At 34.8% G+C, this 24,899-nt stretch overlaps 1 protein-coding gene across 2 annotated transcripts in view; it reads right to left on the reverse strand.

Annotated features, from left to right (window-relative positions):
* LOC134529443 (signal peptide peptidase-like 3) overlaps positions 1 to 24,899 on the reverse strand; it is a 151,100-nt gene that overhangs the window by 93,507 nt on the left and 32,694 nt on the right. Inside the window, exons 5-7 of one of the 2 annotated variants that reach the window (XM_063363544.1) lie at positions 16,189 to 16,335; positions 8,476 to 8,554; positions 2,323 to 2,435 (exon numbers count right to left, since the gene is read on the reverse strand). In XM_063363544.1, the coding sequence (XP_063219614.1) occupies positions 2,323 to 2,435; positions 8,476 to 8,554; positions 16,189 to 16,335 (339 nt within the window). The remainder of the gene's footprint in view (positions 1 to 2,322; positions 2,436 to 8,475; positions 8,555 to 16,188; positions 16,336 to 24,899) is intronic. The other variant, XM_063363543.1, reaches the window with a different exon arrangement.

A 24,899-nucleotide genomic window follows, 5' to 3' on the forward strand; every position in this document is an offset into this window, starting at 1 on the left:
GCTGCGCTCGAGTCAGTCCGTCATCACCACCGGTCGGGAGCGCACGCGTCTGCAACCCGGGGACTTCATCTCTTGCTAAACTTTGATCGAGTAATTCAGGCATGTAAAGTAATCTCCAAAAACCTTTTCATTTTATCCCCGGGGCGTCTCTCAACCGGCGGGCTGTTTAACTAATTGTATTTCTCGCTTAGAGACTTTCACTAATCTTCCTACGTAGAGACTTTGTGTGTAGCCACGAGAGTGAGCTAACTTCATCTAATCTGGTCCGTGCCTCGGCATTTTAACAGTGTAACGTAATCATGTATGTGAGATCGGACGGAAGGAATAAAAGGTATAAAATCTAGTACTGTGAGTATTCTTTACTGACCACGTGGTACTTCCTTACTATAGCTAGGTGTGAGGCGTACCCGGCGCCTTAAGATCGGGCTAGGCAGGGTCAGTCAATACTCCAAGCAACAGAAATAGGGCTGGTAACTCGCCTCGCTCGGGTCACGTCACACCCTGAGAGAGAGGTTTAGCCGGGGTCCACGTGCCCTTACACGTGGTGGCGCCCAGTTCCATCAGAGACTGTCGGGATCCACAGCCGAGTAGCCCTAAACACCAAAATAATGAATTAATTGGAGTTAATGTCTCGAAGACGTAGCCATCAGGAAGGTCCGTAGGATCTAGACCCCCTCCCTTTCAGAATTTAAAAGAAAAAATAACACAAGCGAAGACAGAAAAAAAAAATTATAGCAACTTAGCTACATAAGATTACAGAGAGATTATTTTAGGATTACTGTAAGCCTTAGTGGGCTACAATTAATGTATGTATTTCCTCCCATAATAGCCAGACATGCCTCACACCCAGATGCAGCAGGAATTGTGTTTCCAAGTAGTGTAGTTTATATTTAATGCCGGTTTGCACATGTGTTACTGTAAGCAGGTATTTGATACAAAATTGACATTTGTGTTCCATGTATTTAATAACTTATATATTGACGACATCTGTCCTGTCCCTCCCGATCCCTAGGCCCGGTGTTGCCCATCACCGTCTTGTCCTGGCCCGAGTGCTTCAAGTGTAAATATAATTTACTGACTCATTTGTCATATTCCCTGTATTCTAAGTGCGGTTACATCAGCGAGTTGACCCGGATCCAGTTTTGTTTCCCGTACACCTCGTGGGCCACCTCCCCTGCTTCCCGCTCGTCTCGCGCCGGTGCACGGGAGGCAGTCTTGACTCGTCTCCCCTACGCAACGGACGCACTGGCGCCACCCGGTACGGGTCAGCTCGCTAATAGCACCACTTTTACTTCCAAATGGCGTCTCGAGGGGTCGCTGTTGTCCTGGCCCCCTGTAGTAAGCTACATGGTGAGGACCCTTTTAATCTCTAAGTTTTGATGCTAGCCGGCGCCCACGTCACCATATCGAAACATTCGTTACAGGAATCAGAGAGCCAGGTGTCGCGTATGCGCGCGCGTGTGTGTGTTTGAATTTTTCAACAAAATCATCAACAATTTACTTACAAACAAAGTAAACAATCAAATAAAAACCTAAATATAAAACTTTCGATTTCCTTTTTTCAAGCAAAATCATTACTTAAATTTCCATGTGTAGGCCTAAATGTTGACATTCTAAAAGTCTACCATTACCCGATATTTTAGTGTAATAATCAATTTCATTTAAAAAACCCATTATAAAGAAAACTTTTTCATAAAAATAATATAAAGGTTATACTGGACCCCCTCCTTCACAAAACCCTGGCTATGGCACTTAACCTCTTGTTGAGGGGCATTGGCGGAATGTATGAGTGGAGAAATGGGAATCAGTGACTCATGCCAACGTCCACCGAGTTTCCTACTTGCCAATCTGGGTTTAACTGCCAGGAATAAAATCTGAATCACCTTATTGTTAGGCAAGTGATCGAACCACAAGACCACTGTGGGCTTTCCTTAGCATAACTAATTGGAAGTTCAAGTTGATTGTACCTGTCAATACACAAGAAATAGATACTTTTATAATGAATTGATCCCAAGTAAGGAGAAAACTGAATTTATGTACTCTCTCTCTCATAAAATTATTTGATTTTCAATGATTGTTTTTCACCAAAATCTCTGGAAGTACTGTTGTGGTTGAACAGACTGCTTAGGTATTAGATTTTTAAGGTGATAAAACCACTAAACAGCATTACCATTGTGATGCTCTTAAATGTCTTCCTTTGCTGAAATATGTATGAAACAACAAAGATTATTTGGAACATCATAAACACTAACATGCACATTTTAAATAGCTGTATTTACTATTCCTACACTTAAAAAAAACTATGAGTTTTAAAGGTCTTACCATCCATGAGTAACCAATGACCTGTGAGTACCCAGATGCACACAATGCACACAGCCAGTGAAATTGAAAGGAGCTCTGCACCAGTAAATCGACCACATACACCGAAAGAGATCCTGCACAAATAATTTTGCCATGTAGCCTCAAACAACCAAAATACTTATTTTCTACACTTCAAGAATTTCCATATTTTAGAAAACATAAACCATTAAAGCATGCATGAAAGAAGCTGTATTCAAACTTCTTTCTAGTCAGCACTCTGGGTACTAAAGCTTCTTGCAACACCTTTTACTACCCAGGACCTTACAGGGGAGTAAAAATTTAACATGAATTTTTTTTCTGAACAGGAAAAGCAGTTGTGGTTTGGTGAAGTTTTTAAACACAAACTTAACATTTAGTCTGACTGAAAAAAAAAAAAATGTATGTTTCACTTTTTTTTCTAAGGCTGCAAAATAAATGCAAGCATTATACATACTTAAAACTTCAAATATGGCTACGATTATATAAAACAAAATTCACTGCATCAAGAAGCCTTAGAACTGTTACAGCACATTATTAATACAGTCACTTCAAAGTATCCTTCAACATTCTTTTTCAAAACAATAAATAATAAAACATTTATTTTTGCCCTTTAACAATGCTAGCACTATAGATGAGCCAGGAGCCAGTTGATTTTCTGGACCATATAAAAACCTTTGTGACATGAAATATTTTTATACAGATTTTTCATGGAAAACAGCAGCTTTATTTTATTTAAGCACTAAACTGTTACAACACATTCAATTTCAAGAATGCAAAATTATTAAGATAATATTTGGTAAAGTTAGTTCATCTGTCAGTGCTATTGAAAATGTACTACTTTTAGTAGTTTAAAAATTAAAACAAAAATAATTACAATATGTTTATTATCTTGTTTTTAAGATTTGGTCCAAAACACTCATTATTTTCAGCATTATACATGCACAACAAATAATTTAAGAAAATTTTTTTTTTATAGAATATCAGTAGTGCATCATAATGCCCATTCAATAAGCATACCCACTTTAACTAGTGACACAATACGTTGAACCTTAAAAGCAAAACAAATAAAGATAAATTAAAAATCGCAGTATCCAAAAATATTTTGCTCTATGAATGTTGGCGATGCTCAGAATTAGTCACGACTAAAATACAGATACAATGGCTGTGATAAAAAAAAATAACAGGCATATAGTTTAGGTGTTAAGTGTTTAAATGAACTTATTTTGCCATTATATTGTGAGTATAATTATTTTTATAAAATTTTGTGGATAGAATAAAATTGCTAGGATCTTACATTATTAATATGTAATGTTATTTTGGGATTTTCAAAGATTTTATGTGCTTATGAATACACACAAAAATGAGCAAAAACATGATCATGAATCAACCTACATATCTCACCTCAAAGAGTATTTCACTACTTGCTATAAAACAAAAATAAAACTACAATACTTTAAAATACAGTAAATCCCTTGTAAGAAAATCCCACTTAAGAAAATTTCCTGCATAACTGGTTTAAAAAATTCAGCACTGGACCTATTAATAAATACAATTTTACACTTTTGATAAGTTTTCCCTGTTAGTAAGTCTGAATTTCTAATTACCTTGAGAAATTTCTTGACAGTGTTTTTCTGTATAAACATTTTATGGTAAACAAATAATAAAACAATGACAGGTGCATGACTAGAAGCACCAAGCGAGACAAAATAATAAGCAGACAGCTGAACATAGCCGGCAGAAGCAAGCATGCACTCTTATCACACTTCATGTGCCTCTAAATGTGTCAAAACAGACTTAGTAGGTTTGATGTCCTACAGTTACTTTGAGATTTCTAAATGCTTGCTTTGGTTACACATCAATACAAACTGCGGTTTTGAATGGACTGGAGATTTGATTGATATATACACCGAAAAATAACAACAACATTTAAAGCCACAACGTTACCTAAACAAAAATTATTTATCACAGAAAACACAAAATATCTATAAAACACAATTCATATGGTCATAATATTATAGTATATAATGAAAAAATTATTTTGAAATAATGTGCACAAATTCAGCAGGCAAAACAGAACATCAGTTTTAAAATGGCCAAATAATTTTAGAAAATATTTCTTACCGGCCCTTACCTGTGGTCTCTCATGCAGTTGCTAAAAATTTTTAGCCTAATATAATGACTACAGTCAATTCTCATTATTACAAACCTGAAGGGACCATAATTTTAGCACTTCGTAATAACGGGGTTTGTATTAACAACCTATTGGGAAATCATCACAACAAAAAAATTGATTTCACTTCTAATTCCTATAATTACAACCATAAAGAAGATTATATACATTGTTGCTAATATAAGCTGACTTCAATAGATGTGTAACACTTCATAAACAGTACAGAAATCAAACTCAATGCCGTACCTACGGAAGGACCCATAATAAAAACAAAAAATTTAAAAAAACTTGCACACAAAGTTACACAGTACTTAATGAGAAACACATTTTCTTTTCAAGCTTTCGGTTTAAAAAAGTGTAAATTATGAATTGCACTATTTTATTTATAGGCATTGTTTACTGCAAAACAAAGTTTATCAACAGCCAGAAGTGTTTCAGTGCCAACATCAATATTTGAGGGTAAATTTTCCAATGTGGCTAAAACACTGTTGGCATTCTTCTTACTTGATAATGATGCACACACAAACACTTCATCATCATCTTCATTTTTCTCACTTCCAGTTTCTTCAACACTTGCCTGCACAGCACAAGACTGAGCCTTGTCGAGACACATCAGATCATCATCCAGTGGTGCTGCACTTGTTGTCACACTGTCATCAACTCGCACAAACTCACTAAATGACTCATAATTGTAGATGATCCTCAAGTAGGTCCCATTCTTCCACACTGCAATCCTCTCTTTCTTCTTTTTGAGCCTGAACTTCAATGGAACCAATACCAGCTTTCCTGAAGCAATTTGAAATGGTATGAAATGGTATTGAAATGGTATTTTTCATTGCATCTAAAAGATTACACTTCAAGTCTGACTAATTTTTTAACTCGATCTGACAAATTAAGTAAGAAGTGAGACGAGTCCTGTATTTTTTCTTAACATTCTGGATAATAACCCAATCTAAAGGTTGCAGGAATCTTGTTGTGCTGGCTGGGATTTACATCAATGTCACATGCAACAGCTTAAGTCCTATAGAAGAGTGAGCGGCACACCTGTCTAGCAGCAGTAAAATTTTTCTGTTTTTACAAACCAATCATCTTTCAAGTTTACTTAACCATTTCTGGAAAATTGAGATGGTTACCCAAGAAGCTGAGTTGGCTTCATAGTCACATGGGAGATTCCTGATTTTCTTAAAACATCTTGGATTTTGGAATTTCCAACAACAAGGGGAGGAAGTTTAGTTTTGCCACTTTGGTTACAGCACAACAAAGCAGTTACATGTTCTTTGCTTTGTTTCCCTCCATGACACTTTTCACCCTTAACAGCCAATGTCTTGCGGTAACAAGTTGTAGAAAATACCTGTCTGATCCGTGTTGAACATGTCAACTTGATGGTACTGATCTAGTATTGGCTGAACAGACTGTAACCAATCTTCAACTATCTACCGCTGATGACTCCCCACATATTGTTTTGCCAACATTGTTGTGATCCTTGAACCGTTGTATCCAACCACTGCTGAACTTAAAGTTAGGAATCCATAACCTCAATGCAAAATAATCTCCCTTTTTCTGTATCATATGTCCAGAAGTCAACATGTTTGCTGAACATATTTCTTGATACCATGTTTTATCCCTCACATTCTTTTTATTGTTAACCTGCATTAACTTGTGAATCAAAAAATTTAAATTTAAATAGTGTCGCAGTTTTTAAATTTACAGACCTTTTTTTCCAAAAGTTTTTAAATCCCCACCCTGCACCCTGTATGTTAAAAATAAGAAATAATCTTATTATAAATAACCATACAATATAAATTCAAACATTCCATTCTTTTAGGGAAAAATTATTAGGAAGACTTATGCAGCAAATTATTGGGTAAACTTTTCCAGTAATACTGTAAATTAATTACGGTGCTAACTTTGCATGTATTGGAAAAATATGGCTAACTGAAGCAAATAACTAGCTAAATTACAAAGTAGATTTTACAGTGGTAATAATCAGTTACCCAATAAAAACATTTTGCCGCGTAAGTTGCGAAAGGAATTATTTTTTCCCAAAAGTGTACAATGAATAGTACGGTCATTTATTATTGCGTAGCAGAAAATACAGTGTCTAATAATTTGGTGCAGGATGGGGACGTTCAAACTTTTGAAAGAATGCCCATTTACTCGAAAAAAATACACTTTTTGAATTTTGGCTGTTTTATTATGTTGGCCTATAAACTTTTCTCAGTTTGACGTTGAGTTCCGGGACATCATGTTTATATCTGATTGGAGTTGGTTAAGGTGATATTGAACTCGCTAGTGATTTCAGTTTTTGTTTTTTCTCCATTGTCAACTTCTTTGATAATTTTAAGTTTAACTTGCGATGTAAGGTCATTATGTTTATGTTTTGCAGTCATTTTACAATTCAACACACACTCAAAATTCAGGTTATGGGACAAGTGCATGAACAAAAGAATATACCAAAACTTTTTACCATGTTTTATCTAAACTTCTTGTTAAGAACACTTCCGACAACTAATATAAATAAGGTAGAGTACTTTCCATTTTGTTTCCAGTTTACAAAATGGCGTCTTTTCTAGTTTAGTTACTAACATTGCCACTAGAGTTACATTTTTCATCCTGTATTTCAAACATTTTGCACTGTAGGATACATACATACATTTTTGGAGAAATGTTTGTTTACTTGATTGTGACAAAAATGTGATTGTTTTTAAACTTCAGCAGTGAAATTCTTAATAACCATCAACTAATACATTTAAAAAGCAAGTTCAGGGATCAAAACAATTTTGTACTTTATATTAACCGTATTTCGTATTAAAGGTACTGAATAACATAGGAAAGCATACTTCATTTTCCAGGAGTGTGAAAGGACTTTGCATAAACAGTTTGACTGTAATTACCAAACTTTATGAGGAAACTTGATAAAGTAAATGTACATATACAAGAAGAAATAAAAGACAGACATATGTACAAATAATAAGTCAGTGATTCAAATAATTAATCTCTATATATTACTCAGATGAACAAAAATGTAGGGGGTAAATGATAAACACTATTATTAACAGAAATAGCATAGCTCATCCTTTTGAATTATTTACAGTGAAAAATCACATTTACACTTTTAAAGGGACCACTTAAAAAAAATGAATTGCAAATTAATGTTCTGAATTCAGTATTTTATGTATTTATACAATAAACTATTCAATATTTTAACATTTATAGTATATTTACTATTTTTTTAAATTATATTCAATGCAAGTATATAAAAACTCCACATATACTATAAAATTACCAAAATGCTAAGTCTAAACAACTGGGAAAAAGTTATCTCAGTATAATTTTTACCTTTTCTTTCTCCATTTTCTGTTTAGCAACTATTTTCTTAACTTAAAAAATGACAATACTTAGATATTTTCAAAGTGGCACTTAACCAGATGTAAAATTTATTTGTAAACAAAAAAATAGATAGTCAAAGGCATGAATATAAAAATGTATCATTTTCATGTAGCTACGCACATCACAAAGAGCAGTAAAACATACTATTGATTGGTGCTGTAGCAGAAAAAAATGTACATTCACAATATTTAAATTTACTTTATTTTTAAAAATCTGTAAGCGGTTTTGTACATCTAAGATGTACTACAAGCCAGTTTTCATTCCAAAATGGCGATTTCCTATGTTTTAAAACATAAAAAGCTGGATATACATTTTCCGGACAGTATAATTTTATAGAATGTATAACATTAATTCATATGTAAAGAAAACTGTGTAAATTGTGGGAAAATTTATTAATGAGGGTTTCACTGTATTACCCTTTTCAAGTGGTAAATATAGTAGCAATTCATCAGCTGATACAATACCTTTCGATGGGAAGATGTACATGTTTGCATATTGTTTTATTGGTCACAACCTCTGTCAATATTTAGTGAAAAGACATGGCCAAGATTACATGATGCATCTATTGTACCTACTTGTTTCCATCTGAACATGGCCTAATTACATATTGGCACATAGGAAGCAGCAGGAATGCAAGCGCCACTGTTGCAATGACTGGAAAAAAGAAATAATTGATTTAATAACTTACTAACAATTTTAAATCTTAATTAGGTTTTAAAAACATTATTTTCTTACAACTAAATTTTGGTATTATTCTTTGAAAGTCTTAGTAAAAGAACAAATTATGTGCCTATAGAGGAATAGATCTAAAATCTAAATTGGTTTCTACTAGGGATGGGTCGGTCCCGGTTCTCTGTTCTAGTTTTCAGCGGTTCTCAGCGTTAATGACCCGGAACCGGAACCAGTGTTGTTGAAACCTTGAGTCCGGTAATTTACTTGGTCGTGAACACTCTTGCAGGTTACAAATTACAGCATTAATTGTTGCGCAAAATGAATTATCTGCCATCGACATAATTTTTAATTAACATCTTGAAATTTTAGAAACACAAAACAGTATTTTTGATAACCTTTTCAGTTTTCAGACATTAAAAATTAACATCAAACGTATTCATGTGCGCGATCGTGATGTAAACAAGAGAAATATGTCCATAGATATCTATACAGTCGTGTGCATCACATACAAAGACATCACCTATGATTTTATATAGTCTAGTGTAAAAATGAAGCGCTTACAGCGGAAAATTAACGAAACGTCGGAAAGTGAGTAGTGAGATTGGCATGTTTTGGTACATATCTGTGGCGGCGAACATTTCCGTGTTTTGTCGCTATTTGAGGTTATGATAAAAAAAAAGTAAATATAAATAGCGGAAATGACCTATCTATTTTATACGCAGTTTAAAGTCAAAACTCAAAAGCTACCTACTGTTCGAATTGTGACAATTTACGATTACATTTATTTGTGCAGAAGGCCCAACTAACTTTATTATTTGGGAATAGCTATTTTTTCATTAAGGTGCGGTACATTTTTTTGTGTGTGTGCCACCTGCGACAGTATGCAGTGAGAGACTCTTCAGCATTGCAGGATTTATTTGTGACTCCAAAAGGAATCGTTTAGATCCGGAGAGAGTGAAGATGCTCATTTGTTTTTAATAAAAATTTTAATAAATCTAGTGTGAAATACTGAAATGTTATATTTAGCATTCCTTATCTAAACTGTTTAAACAATGCCTACACATTGCTCACCTTGTTTGTTTTTAAGGAGCATTAGTAAAATTATTATTTTAGATTACCTACCATACTGTTTTAATTTAGCTGTTACACAAAAGTACTTCAATAGTTGAAACCAAATCATAAAACAAGAGTACTGGAACCGAAGTTTAAAGTTTGGAACCGGCACCGAAATCGGAACCGGCATTTTTTGGTATACGACCCATCCCTAGTTTCTACACATGGAAATGATAAAAAGAATGACTATAAATTATACCTGCCCCCTAACATAATGCTTTTTGATTCACACTATTTTGAAGTAGGCCCTAATGACACCAATGAAGTACGGTAAAATTTAAGTTGCATGGTCATTGATATTAAGTACGACTCTTTTTCATTTACATAAATTTTTAATTTCTGTGAGAATAATTGCAACATCACTTGCGGAACATTAAACACGATGCAACAAATGAACATGTAACAAGTCAGATCTCCTGACTAGCTCCAAGTGGTTTGACTGTTACACACATAGAACACGTGAAGTAATTTTTGCTATCCACCGAAAATACTGTTTGATTCCATTAAGTGTGATTATGGATGATATTCTGAATGAAATAAAGTCTCTCAACTACATTTACTGATTTTTACTACTTTTTATTTCTCTTTCAAGAAAATTCACGAGTCACAATGGCGGCCATGAATCTTTACAAAAAAAAACTATAAAAAAACACAGAAAACTACTTCAATGGCACAAACAACATAGTAGTTCATTGCTCAAATAAACCAATTAGGGAAAAGTTTGACATTAAAATCCTGTGGTTGCTTGAACTCACGGTACATGGCTACCAAAAGACTCCACCTGGGCCAACACTGCTGCCTGTGTAGCCCAGGAAACAAAGGTTACAACAAGTGAAAAATTTGTCCAAAGTTGAATTTTTGCACAGTGGTAGTTAACTAAGCTTAATAACATACCAAAAGTTTACCATTGTAGACCTTGTGCATATCACCGAAAAAAATGCAGTTAAGTCCTAGATGACAATGACTTACAGCAGTCTACTAGAATACTTCCCATTTATGCTGCTTTATTGTAGACTCTCCATAAACTTAATGAAATAATCTAGAAACACTATTATTTATATTAACATTGAAAAATGTTCCAATTATTAATATTAAAGTCAATAAATTAATTAAATAAGTTTTTTTATCTAAATAAAGGACATAAAAATAAAGGGTCCGAAGTAAGAATTACTTTAACAAAAGTTGTTAAATGTTTCGTAAGCTTAGATATGACATATTTTTCAAGAAGCTAACTTCTTTGACGGGGTTGCTAGGGCATTCCGAGCATAGAAGTGTTGTGTACATACTGCAACAGTGCTACAGCAGCAAGCGTTGGGACGACTTTCGCTCCCACAAAAAAAAGAAGAGATTTTTTAATATCTGGAAAATTTACTCTCAACTGAATTTTAGTACAGTGGTACTATCAATGTTTTATAGTAACATGTGAAAAGATTGCCTCCATAAACATTGTGCATCACAATAAAAAAAAATGCAGTTAAGTCCTAAATATAATAGCATCTTGAACGTTCCACAATATTACTTCCTTAAACATTTGACGTCAGCCGGGGCTTCGCCCCACGAGCCTGATCACCCTCCGTTCCCTTTCCCACCACCTTTCCTACCCGGCATTTGTGTCGTGACGTACGTAGCCGTGTGAGATTCAAACTGCGCGCCACGAACTACAGCAAGAGGGCGCTTAGCTGCAGTGCGCCGCACCCCTATAAGTGTTAATAATTATTGTAATCCTTTTCTTTTCGCCCCAAAATAGTGTCACGACGGCTATGCATGTGAGTGTCTTTAATTTAACTAAATCAGGATGTTTTGTTATTTAATAAGTGCAAGCACGAACAAGGACGCTCCCTAGCGGGCGGCGGAGGAACTAGCACGTAACTGGATTTAAACTGTTTTCTATCACATAAGTAATTATTACAGACGGTCTGGGTATGGATGTGATGTACTTATGTTTGTAAAAGGATTTATGTTATTTTTCAATAATAACCCGGGGCACGCCATAGCTAAGTTGTAACGGTAATTGTGTTTGGTGCGAAGGGCGCCATGTTGCCTTCCGCAAGCCCGGGTCTCTTCCCAGTCTCTTTCTACAGCCGGCCGAGAGCGGACGTCTCTGCAGACACCCCGAGGACATCACCGTTGTTTCACCGAGAAGTAGTTCTGTTAATTAATTTATTCAAATCGTTTTCTTTTTATCCTTGGGGCCTCTCTCGGTCGGAGAGACTGCTTAATTAATAATTATTTACTCTCCAGAGTTTTCTATCATCTGTGTATTAAGTAACGGCTTGAGGCGACCACGCGCGTGGTTCGCCTCCTCACCTAATTTGAGTCGTGCCTCGGGCGTTTTATAGCAGTATCAAGGGAGGATTGTGTAAGGGCGTGTAACGTGAGTAATAAAAACCAACTTAATTGAGTCACGTGTGTTTGTGTTCGGGGGGGGGGGGAGGGGGGGGGGGGGGGGGGCACGTGGGTCCTTAACCTGGTCAGCGGCGTGTGGGACGCCCTGAGAGCCCACTGCGGTAATTAGAAGCGTGCCCGACGCTGAGAGCGGGCTTAGTTAGGGACAGGCGTTACGTTAAAAGTCAGGAGGGCTAATATCTCGCCGCACACAGGCCACGTAACGCCCTGAGTTAGAGTTTTCCAGCCGGGTCCACGTGCCCACTCACGTGGTGGCGCCCATTAGTTTCCACCAATATTCCAACCTCAACACCGGTACGCTCTCACATTATTATAGTACACCTTCAGTAAACCAAGCCATAATTAACTACAAAAACCTTTATAGGTGATAAAATTAAAAAAATTAATGTTTTACTAAATATGCATAATATTCAATACTATTAGGACAAAAGTTTTTTTTCTCTCAAATTTACAAAGAATAAATACATATTACAGAAACATGAAGAACCCAATTTTAAAATCATTTCAACATGCATAGTTGTATATTTCTTAAACTTTAAATTGGTATAATGTTTGAGAGCCTGGTACAAGAGATCTGGCCGTTCCAAGATATGTAGAGTGTACTATACTGCGGTGGTAGCTGAAATTGCTTGGGCCGTGATGGTTTTCACTCATAGGAAACAAAGATTTTTAATGTATCAAAAATTATCACAAAGCTGTAACTTTTGTACAGCAGCAGAATAAACTTTTCCTAGTTCCATATCAAAAGTGTATTACCTTAAACCTAGATAAAAATTAAACTTGCTGGACATAATTTGCTCAGGTAAAATGGTGTTTTAGTACGAATTACTCTTTAATTTCTGTAATATTAATAAATTAAAATCACAAATAATGCAATTATCACTGGGAATAATGGCGTTATTTCTAGGGACAACATTTTGACGTACAATTTTAATGAATTCCAGATTTTATTTGAAACGAGTGCACTTTTTTCATGTAATGTACAGCAAACATAGTTTAATTTTTTCTTCACATGCCACACTGCTACGGTAATAAGAACATGAAATCACTACGACCATACTTGTTCCGTTACTATGGTGAAACAGAGCTAACACAGAAATGATCGAATTCCCAGCAAAGTTTTAAAAAAACTGACAAGATGTTATTGCGTGAGTAGTAGACCCATACGTGACTACAGAGAGTTTACTTAACCATTAGTATCTCTGGGACAGGCACTCTCTCGCCGCTAGGGGCATAAACGATGGTTTTCTACACACATTGAGAAATATCTTTGAGAAATTTTTGGCAAAATCATGGAGTTAACTGCCTAGCTGTATGCGGAAGTTTTGTCATATGGTGTACAGGAGTCAACAAGAATATATGCTTCAAGGAGCTGTGAGATATAATAACATTGCCAGCAACGAGACCCAGGTAAACAAAATTTTAACAATGACATAGTCAAAAAGGTATGTAATTGGCAGCACAGATTGCTGGCACTGTGCACTGGAATCATAACGTTGCCGATAAACAACAACTAAAATTAATTTGGTTTCAAAAACATTGAATTAAGACCAGTGTTCTTCATTATAGATGACTGTCAAGATGAGATTAAAGTAAATTTGTAAGGGGCTGTTAACAGTAAATTTAGTTAATTTTCTTTTGTGGACAACATGAATGTAAACATGGCAAACATAAATAGGCCTAAGGCAATAATGATATACTAAGTGCAGAGGTAACAAAAGTAATAATGCAACTGTAAACAGAATTTATACAGGAATTTAAAACAGTTTCACAGGAATTACGGCAGACTCTAGGAAACCAAATTGCACAAAATTCACATAACATTGATCAAATGAGTCATGCAGGAACTTCATAAGTTCAGTATATTAAGGATGGGACAAGGAATAATATCTGAGCTGCCTGTCAAGTACAAAACATGTACTGATGTAAAGATCACACAGATAAACAAAGTGAATAATAGTGAGGTTCAAGTAGAAGGCAGGGTAGAAACTTATGGGCTGTTTTTTTTTAGTTTGGAAAATTACCTGTCAGGTAGTCCAGTCATACAGGTAATTAATTGGTAATGAAATTGTGACTTATGATGACAAAACTAGTCTGTTTCAGTGTGATGATTCTAAAAATCAGAATAATTCAGTAGAATTTTCCATAAGTGGTAATGAGCAGTAAAGTAAACATAAATGTATTAACAATTATTAGTCTCAGAGGTTCGTAAACAAAATGCAGTCCAATCTGCAGTCAAACTAAATAATCCAAATGATGGATGGGTTACAAAAAAAATGGAAATATATGTCGTGAAAGTATGTATGAGGGTAAAGAAATTAGGTGCACAAGGTTATTCCTACTGTGTCTCACAGTGAAAAGGTAGTCAGTAAAAAAGTGGTGATAGATTATTGTGCAGTGACAGGTGCAGCCAGTGAGGTGTCAATAGATAAATGAGTTGACAGGCAGACTACTCTGGTAAATAATCGTGAACAGTGTGTTGTAAGTGTCAAAAGTAACCAAAGGCACTTAACAAGGTTCAAAAGGCTGCAGGCCTACACTGGCCTACAAACATGCAAAAAGAAACATGTTTGTATTTTTTTTGTTTTTAAAAAAAAAAGCTGTTGTGTGTTTTAGACCCTAGACACCTAGATTTGGATTCAAAGGGTATATTCGAAACACTCTTTAGGATTCAAATTGGAGATTCGGATTCAAGAAAATTAGGGTTTGACCCATCACTAGTTATGTTTTGTTTTTAAGCCCATTAAGTACATAATTTTTTTTAATTCTAATTTTTTTTTTAAGATTTTGGTGTTTGTTTGAATTTCTTTGTGGAGGTCGTTCATATGTTAGTTGGAGCGGTTGGCTAGGTTATTCGAAGCATGCACTAATGGCTTATTTGAACGCCATCAACATGTACTGTTAAATATTTTCCAATTAAAGTTTTAAATTTTCATATTTTAACATAATCATAATTTTTATTACTCTAAATTACCTGCATTTTAAAGTGTTTCTGTGATAAGAACATTTAGAGTTTTTTTAAGATTTTTTATTACACAATATGGATACGTGTATATATGATAATTTTTGACTATAATTTTGAAGAATTATCAATAATGGTACAAAAGATTTTAATAATAATATGAGTTTGTTTACATTTTGCAGAAATATATATATTTTTTTATTATAACTTTTAGATGATCAGCCAAATACTGGAGTTTGCTGAAAGAATATTTACATTAGATATATTTCATTGCACTGTTTATTAATAAACATAATATGTACTGTTCCAAGTTTTATAACACATGGGTCATGTAATGTTTTTGTGAATAATCTGAAACAGTGTGGTAAGATACTAAAAACAGTTAAAATCAGTTAAGTTTTCCAAGAGACTTTATTTCATACAAATATTATTAATGATACCAGTTGAATTGAAAAGTATTTTCGGAGCCCAGTGAATTATTTCAAGTGCATTCATGTACATAACAGTTAGACCATTAAGCTAGCCAAACCTCTGAACTGCTATAAGTTTAGACCTAATTACCTCAAATCTATATAGCAACAAATCAAAACATGTTTTCACAGAGCAAATTAGGTACCTTTTTTATAAAATAATTTTTATTTAAGTTTCATTTTGGTGTTTTAGATGTTCTAATTCAAATATAAATGAGCGATCATTAGCCTAAGATCCCGGCTTCTTATACACATTTTCCAATAACAAATTCATAATATTTACATTTTCATTGCCTTATTTTTAAACTTGTCAAATGTTACATACAAAATGTATTACCATATAGAAGAAAGGTATCCAAAAATTATGTAACCAAGCAAACTATGCAAGAATTGCCTAGAAGTGTAATAAAATAACTTTCTTGAATACAGTAAATAACTATTATTATGCACCATATCAGAGAATTAGACATTCCTTAACCAGAAATTGGCATAAAAATACCCTTCATCTCATAGAATCACCCATTAAAAAAATTCACATATTTGAGTAAAATGAATAAAAGCACTTAATTTTTTATGATTTAGTAACTTACAAACATAAATATAACATAAGGTTTGGATTTTTCAAACCTATAAAACACTGTAAAATATATTTGCTGTTTACTTACTTGCTGTGCAGATAGCAAATAACATCTGCATTGAATCAAAGAAGAAGAACATGACAAGCAATGAGATTGAGGCACCAAGTGGCAAACAAAGTGCTTGCATTGTGTCCAATGTGGTCACACCTGAAAGCAACAGCGCAGAAGTAAGAGCTTCACAGCTTGTGAAGGGCCACAGCTTGTGAAGGGAATTTGTAGAAGTACATAAAACATACAACAGTAAAACCATTTCCAAGCAATTACTAGTCAAAAATGGTCATATAAAGTCTTAGTGTGAACCATAACATCAAGATGTATTCATATGAATCATGCTTGTATAGCACTTTTTAGTTTATTATACATACAAAAATTTGTACCAAATATTCTGTGAATCAGGCTATGCATAGCAAATAATAAAAATTAAACAATTAAACAAATCAGAATTATTTCTCTTCGTAAAATTCAACATATACCTTATATATTTTTTTTATATTTTGTGCAACTGTCTAAAACTCTGTTGTACACTCCATGTCAATGTCTTGCAGACTGTGGTGGTATGGTGTAATGACAATCAATTGCTCACTAGAACATGAACTCATAGCTGCTATTAAGGTTAATTAGCATATAAGAGGTGCTTTAACAATTTTAATGAACAAAGGCTGGTGAACCTGCAAAATATAAGTCTAGCCAGAATGGATGTCCAATATTTCAAGGCTGACCAGCATGGCTTTAATACAATCACAAGCTTGCTTTACAGTCACTTGCACCTGAAAGAGGAGGATTATGACACCATGAAAAAAATGGCAGGTAATTATTTTGTTTCACAGCAACATGCATAGTTAATAGCTGAATAAATTACACATGGCTGAATAAATTATAATTTTGGATAATAAAAGATTTTCAATGTGTGTTGCATGTCTTCATTCCAACATAAACCATTACTACTTACAAGATGTGTCTTTACATTCACAATGATGAGTTTGAAAAATTAAAAGAGAAAATTTTTTTATTGATTTGTTTCCTGTATAAAATACTTTGTAAAACCAATTTTATAACAAAAGTGCCTAACCCTATCTTTTACACTAGTGAAATGGTTACCAAATAAAATATTTTTTCATGTAATTAATAATTTTACGTAAATTTTATTACATAAATCATTATACATTAGAAAAGAAAAATTTGTAGCTCTAGCACATGCACTATTCATAATATTTCACACATTATACTTTAAGGGTTTTAGGACCTTGAATTCCAGAGATGAACCATGGCTATTTTCCACTTCAAACAACTTGTGCAAGTTTTTACACATCTCTGGAATCACATCCTATTTGGATAATCTTTACTTATTCATCCAAGCAATTTGGATACTTTCAGTTTATAACTACAGTTATGTTTGGGGCCTGTAATATGTCCCCTTCTTCTTGAAACATTTGCATTAGTCATCTTATGTTGTCTTCCTTAACATCTTAAAAATTATTGGTGTGTAAACATTTTATCTCTCGGTATATTGCAAATGGTAGGAGTTTTTTCGCGAAAATGGAACGAGAGTCAATAAACGGAAATGTGTCACAAAGATGGCGGACCCACGTGTAGCAACATAAAACCATATATAGTCACTTTCATAAACATTAGGGGACATACCAAAAGTATCGATGTGCCAAATGCAACTTCATGATAGTAGAAACTACCCTGGAATATATTTGGTAAACTAAAATTGTCATAGTAAAAAGTAATCACAAGTTTTGAAATACCTACTAAAACTGGCATTGAATTGATTATAATATTATAATACATATTATCCTTCTATATTTACAAGAGGATTAGTAGCAGGGTGGTAGAGCACGTGCTTGGTAACCTCAAGGGACATGGTTCAAATCTTGCCACTGGAATTTTTTTTTTACCATTTTTAATAACATTATAATAAAATACTGTAATAATAATGTTGAATCAGCTCCATAATGTTAAGGTTTGTTCGTAGGAAGTATTTACAGACTGATTTCAGTCGTTCTAGCAAAACAAATATACAAACATCATACTTGCCAGCTTTTAACATTTCTAAATAGTAAAACATTAAAAAAAATTATTTTGTTGCGTAAACAGCACGCGGAAATTTTAAATATTACTTTACGTAGTAGGTATACGTATTTGGTTGTAACAATAGGCCAAAGTAATTGGTGCCTCAAAATCATAATAAATTTACAAGTTACAGCATTTAGAAAAATACTTTTTAAGCCTTTTAATAGTAGGTGAAATCTCTGGAAGTGTATTTCAGAAACAGTGTTTAAAAAATGCCTACCATACAATGTAATGGCCGTGGTTCAAACAGTAAATATGTTTTCCTTAAAAATTAAAATAAACTGAAAGTACTGCACTTTTACAGAGACAAAGGTACAACACACACATCTACAAAAAAAACTCATTATTAAAATTAATTACTTACATGTTGTGTAGTAGTTCAAAAACTTGTAGCACTGTACTCAACCAAGAACAAGCATATTAAAAAAAAAACTCTTGCAGTTTATTATGTCAAATATATTTTTAAAAACTGTTGAAAATTAAGTTCACAATAGAAAAGCCTAATACTAATAAATTACTTTTTGCAGCTAATTTTTTAGGTATGCAACTGTGGCTTTCTATACCTTTTTTTAGAAATTGTTCACTGAAGGTGTGTTCAAAACACTTGCCTAATTGTTTACTTTTTATAACGAAAATGTTCTCCAGTACTCTGGTTGACAACAAAGACCTAAACTGGGATCTGTTCTTTTTCACTACACTACACACACGCTCGCACACTGCATTGCTGTGTGGTAAAGTCAAAACAGCAAACATCACAGAGCTGAGCCTGTCAAACTTCAACTGCCCAAAACCATTTCTGTACTATGGTGTCTTCTTTGTTGACTAGTGAGTCTACTGTTTCAAGCTGAAGACTGGTAAACTGGTTGTGAAGTACATCCATTGCTTGTTCTCTGGTTTCATTTTCATGAACACGTAGCAAGAAGGGAAATATGTCAATGGAGAATCTCACATCAGAAAAGCTGGCATTTTCTATGTTCTCTACATTTGCAACTTGTGCTTTGATAACAAGTTCATTTTTGATGGGAAATTTGTTCACAATATAATCACACGAGGCTACAAAAAAACTTCTGACAGACGAGAAAAACAGTTTCTTATCTTTATCACTTAATGAGTTGACAAATTCTGATGTTGCCGTACCAACTATCAAATCACTGTCTTGCCTTTGATTATCAGCTAAATGATATTTTAAGTCAAATAATGCTGAACTTTTGAAAAACCTGGCTTGACAAATCAGAGCAACAAATCTTTAAACAAATCCCAAAGCAACTCCCCCAAAACATGAATTTGTAGATGCGATGACTGCAAAATAGTGTTGAACTTATCAAATGTAGGAATTACATTAAGTAAAAACAAGCAAAATGCTTTGTTCACAGATGATGATAAAAACATAAACAACTTTTCTTCACGACTTACATTTACCACAGACTTTTGTTTCTCAGAACTAACTGAAGGCAACATAACCTTATTTACCTTATGTGGAATAAATTTCTTCTTTGTAATAATTTGGTCATCACTTTCTGTCCATTTCCTTTTCAGAGGAAAAACAGGCTCTGTGGATACAGGTGATTTTGACATTAGTGAAGTATGAGCTATCTGATCTGAAACTTTCGGTATTTTGAATGGATTTAAACCCACTGAACATGCTGGTTTCTGATGATTGACCTGATATTTGAAAAAGCTTAACAATGGATACCATTGCTCAACTAACCGGGATAAACTTTTTTCCTAGGGACAACCATTTAGTACAGACATGCTTCAGAATTTTTCTAGTTTCACATCCATGCAAGTCTTGGAATTTTTTAAGATTATCTTTACATTTACTACCTTTTTCAAGATAGTAAAAAATGTCCATCAAAGCATCTTCAATCTTCATTGGCAGACAGGCAGTCCCCTTCTCGGCAGCTAAATTAATGAGGTGGCAAAGACAACCCATTACAAAAATATTTTCTTGTTTGTTTTTAAGACAGCAACAACACAATTTTTGTGACCCATCATGACTGCTGCATTATCAGCTGAAAACGCAATCATATTTTTCACAGGAATGTTGAAACTTTCCAGTTCATTTAATATTAGATTTCCAATGTTTTGGCCAGTAGATTCTCTATGCAAGTCTGGTAGAGACAGAACACAAGACACTATATTTTCCACATCCCTATCAAAATACATCACGACCATCGGGTACAACTTTGAGTCAGTATCGTTTGTACCATCAGTTGCGAGAGAGAATGGACCCGCTTGCAAATTCTTAACAAGTACATCCCTAGTACCGTTAGCCATTTCTTCAACGATTGCCGTTGTTTTCGTCCGGCCACATGCATATTTTTGTGCCTCTTCTGACTTAGGAAACATCTTCCGAAATAAAGGGCCTGCGTGGTCAGCTGCACTTAACGGAATATTGTGTTCAATTAAAAAAAAAGTGAACAGACATTCGGCTCGTGTGACGCTATATTCACTTGCACTGCTTGTGAAAAACGTATTGATTTTCTTGCTGTCCTCTTTGATTTGAATATTGCTCGCATGTTTATCCTATTTCATATGAACTAATATGTCACTTCTACCGCCATGAGAAATATTTAGATCACACCTGCAAACAGTGCAGAAAGCATATTCCAATATTTTGTCCGACTTTAAAATAAAAGGAAATTCTTTAGAGTACTCTTTACGGAAACACTGCCAGTAACAGAGTTTTTTTAACGCCACTCATTCCGTAAGTTAGCTAAATACGCATTTCACAAAGAAAGAAAAACTCGTAACTAAAATCCACCACGAAGCACAAAGGTTTACTAACAAACAATATGGCGGTAAAACTGGCAAGGATAACGATAGTGTAGCTAAAGCCATACGCTCAATTAATCGATAGTTGTAAAATGCAATACCTAATCGATACTATGAGGTATATCGATATAATCTATATTTTAATAATCCATTCTGCGAGTTCCGGGAATAAATCCGTAAAATATTTATTAAAATCGTAAAATCGTAAAATTTTTCGTTTTTCGTACATTTTACGAAAAAACCGTAAAAGTTGGCAAGTATGAAACATATACTTGGTGTTAGGATATGTGTTTAAAACTGTTTTAGGTTGATATTTTAGTAATGTTATAAAAGTATAAGTCTAAAATTTGCAGAAACTTTACAGTATTAAGGTTTTAGAGAATTTTTAAAAAGATTGGCAGTATTTTAATAAAATCCTTATAGAAAATCAGGTTCAAAGCCCAGGTTTTATCTCAGCCATTTCTAATAGTTCAAAATTTCTGTTTGTTTTGTGTTGCTGATTCCTATCTGCATTTTATGGTGGCAAACAATCTTTACGATTAAGGCAGCGAATTCTAGCGGCAGGCGCAGAAAGTATGTATGTGATTTGCATTCAGAAATTTTGGTTTTTGAAAAGCAACTATTATATTTAGCAGTTTATTTCTCATGCTCTGCAATGTTTTAAAGCATTCTACGTTAAATATTGTGTCCAAGTTTCGTATCATAAGTTTACTAGTAAGTGTTAAGGTGCCTGAGGCACCCATTAAAATAACGATGCATTTAACAAACCCTTAATTAAATATACACAAAATATTCAGTAAAAATTCATTTTAATTTAATATTCAGCAAATTTTGTGCTCTTTCTAATGGTACCAAGCTCAAGATTTTACAGCTTTATAGGAAAAAGTTATAATAGGATTTCTGAACTGAAGTTTACAATTTTTGGTAATTCATTTTTTTACACTTCTAACATAAATTGACGAACTTCTTCTTAGCATTTAATTACATTTTACAAGTAATATTTGAAATCTACATAAAATTCTGAATAAGTATGGTGAATTTCATGATTCTATATTAATAATTGTTATTACAAATGTAAGTTGAACCAAGATGTGTCACTCAACTTTGGTTACGGATTAAAAAAATTCCACCAAACAAAAAGAAACTTTGAAGGGCTTTAAATTTCTAACTAGAGCCAATATTCCAAAAATGAAAAATATGGGTTCTTATATTTCTCTAAAGATACCATGTACCAAATTTCATCCAAATCGAGAGGGTGGGGTGAACAATGTGTATCTTGGCTGGATGATCTGGCAAGGAATGACCTTAGTGCAGTTTATATGAAGGTAATCAATTAAAGAGTTCGGAACAACATTAGCATGCTACAATTCAAACATGCCTTAACATTAGTTTTATGGAAAATTTGTGGCATGTGCCACTTTTATCCCGTTTTTTCTTTAGTCATTTTTGTTCGTGCTCTTATTTTTATATAGTCTATACGCCCATAGATTTATTTACTTTTTAGAAATTATTTTGTTAACTCACTTATTTCATTTATTTTAGCCGTTTATAGTTGTTTGCCTTTTTAATTGAGTTTAGTTTATGCATATCAATATTGGCCGTCAGAGGCATGCCGAAGGCCGCTAATATTCGAGAAGCTCCAAGAGCTATAAAGATTATAGGAGAAAGAATATTTTAATAAGTATATTTTTTTTTGGGATTGAAAAGATAATTTTTTGATGTAAATATAGACTTTAAAAAGGACGTTAAATGTATTGAACAAAAAACAAGTGTGTAATTATTTTTACTGAAGAGTTCTGAACTTAAAGCTGTAGTTCCGCGGATGGCCGCGTGATGAACTGGCGCTGAGGGCAGTGCCGATTAGCTGGGAGTTGCGAGCTGGGAGCGACAGGCGACAGGTGTGCGCGGGGAGTGCCGCAGGCTTTGACCTTTTTGGCACGCATGTGAAAATCGAAGGAACGAAGATGTATTGGAAGAAATGTGCTGGACTTTACTGGTGAATCATGGTCTGCATTTCCTCGGCTGTTGGCGGCACTGCGCCTGGTATGGGCCCATTCTGCACCCATTCTGCAGTGCCTCGTGCTGGGCTGCGCGAGGGCAAAATGTCGGCCAGGCCTCGAGCCCTGGTGGTTTGGCCTTGTCTGCACTGAAGAGAAGAATTTAATGTGAGTCGTATATTTTCCGTATTTATAGCTTGCAAGAGGAACCGCTAAATATGTGCTAGAAATGGACATAATTTTTACGATACTGCCTGCGCGTTAAGATGTTAGCACAAATTCTACGATACTGCGAGCGCGCAAGATTGTGTGCGGGCGAGAATGATTTATCTACTAGCAGGGAAAATTTGAGTAAACTGTCTGGGCGAGAAACTGTCGCGTGATTTTTTTGCAACCCGTTCGAACACGTTCAGAAACAGTGTGTCCTTTTTTTTAATTAATGAAGCTGTGGCCCTAAAGAAACAATAACACACAACGGCGTTAAATATGACTTTAATAAAAAAACTTTTTAACGTAATGCGCATAGGGAGCTCCCATTTAATGTATAAGTGTTACAAAATTTGAGATCAGATGTAATTGTATTTTATGTAAGTTTGTTTTGTTGATGATTTCATGTATAATACTCATAAGGCAACTCAGTAATTATCTTATATTTTTTTATATAGGTTGGGGCGTATAGATATATTTTATAATGTATTAACCATTGCAGTATTATGGTAGAAACTGACGTCGTCCGGACCTGCGGCCCCTTTGAGCCCAATATGACACCGCCCAACCACCATCTCTGTTCAAACCTCCCGCTCGTGCGTGCCTGTGTGCGTGTGTTTCTAGCCCGGCAAGAGGGCGCTTAGATGCAGTGCGCCGCACCCCTAAATATGTTAATTAATATTGTAATCCTTTTTCTTTCCGCCCCAAAACAGTGTAACGATGGCTATGCATGTACAGTAGAGCACCCCTCAACCGTAATTCCCACAAACGGAACTCCCGATATCCGGAACTAATTTTCCAAAAAAAATTAAAACATTTCCGCACTGGAACGAGGCGTTTTTGCTTTTGCCTGACTGTACATGTCTTGAAGGCGCGCGCGCGCACGTCTGTCAGAGAGCTAATTATAGCCAGTCTTTCCCGCGCATTGCGTAAATACACCGCTGGTTTTCGCGTCGGACGTGAATTACTATAAAGATGTTTATGCTATAAGTAGTTTTATTGTTTCACTATGTCAAGTAAACGGAAAATTCCGGCCGGCCCGAGAGTACACACGCTGACACACGTGATAGCCAGTAACATTTACTTCCAACGTGTGATGCTTTCAGTTTGTAGACAATAATTTACTGTACAAATATGTATTATTTACATATTTATACGTTAATATATGGTTAAACAGTCTACATTTACCTGTATTTCTCTATCTCTGTGTTTTTAAACGAGATGCTTGAAGTGTTATTCTTGTGTATGTGAAATGTAAACTGTGCGTGGCAGTGACTATACACTCTCCAGGAAGTGTGAATCACTAGCACGTCAACACAGAAGTAACACAACACTGCAGCTGTAGTCCTACTACCTCCCCCGAATCTTCTTCACATCCTCTTCGCTCACGCAGGCACCCTCCCACAGAGATAAGAAACACCAGCTTGCCAGCTTGCTAGAATGAACAATGAAGGTCATTCATCCGGCTCGGAGGCCGGGAGGCCGGCCCTACCGCAACTCCCCTCACCCGGAATTTTCCCATAACCGGAATAGACCTCCCTCCAATGATTCCGGTTGAGGGGTGCTCTACTGTATGTGTTTTTAATTAATAACTTCATGATCTTTGGTTATTTTATAAGTCCAAGCACGAACAAGGACGCTCCCTAGCGGGCAACGGAGGAACTAGCATGAAACTCATTTGAA

This window comes from Bacillus rossius, chromosome 2, assembly GCF_032445375.1.
Source record: "Bacillus rossius redtenbacheri isolate Brsri chromosome 2, Brsri_v3, whole genome shotgun sequence".
Lineage (NCBI taxonomy): Eukaryota > Metazoa > Arthropoda > Insecta > Phasmatodea > Bacillidae > Bacillus > Bacillus rossius.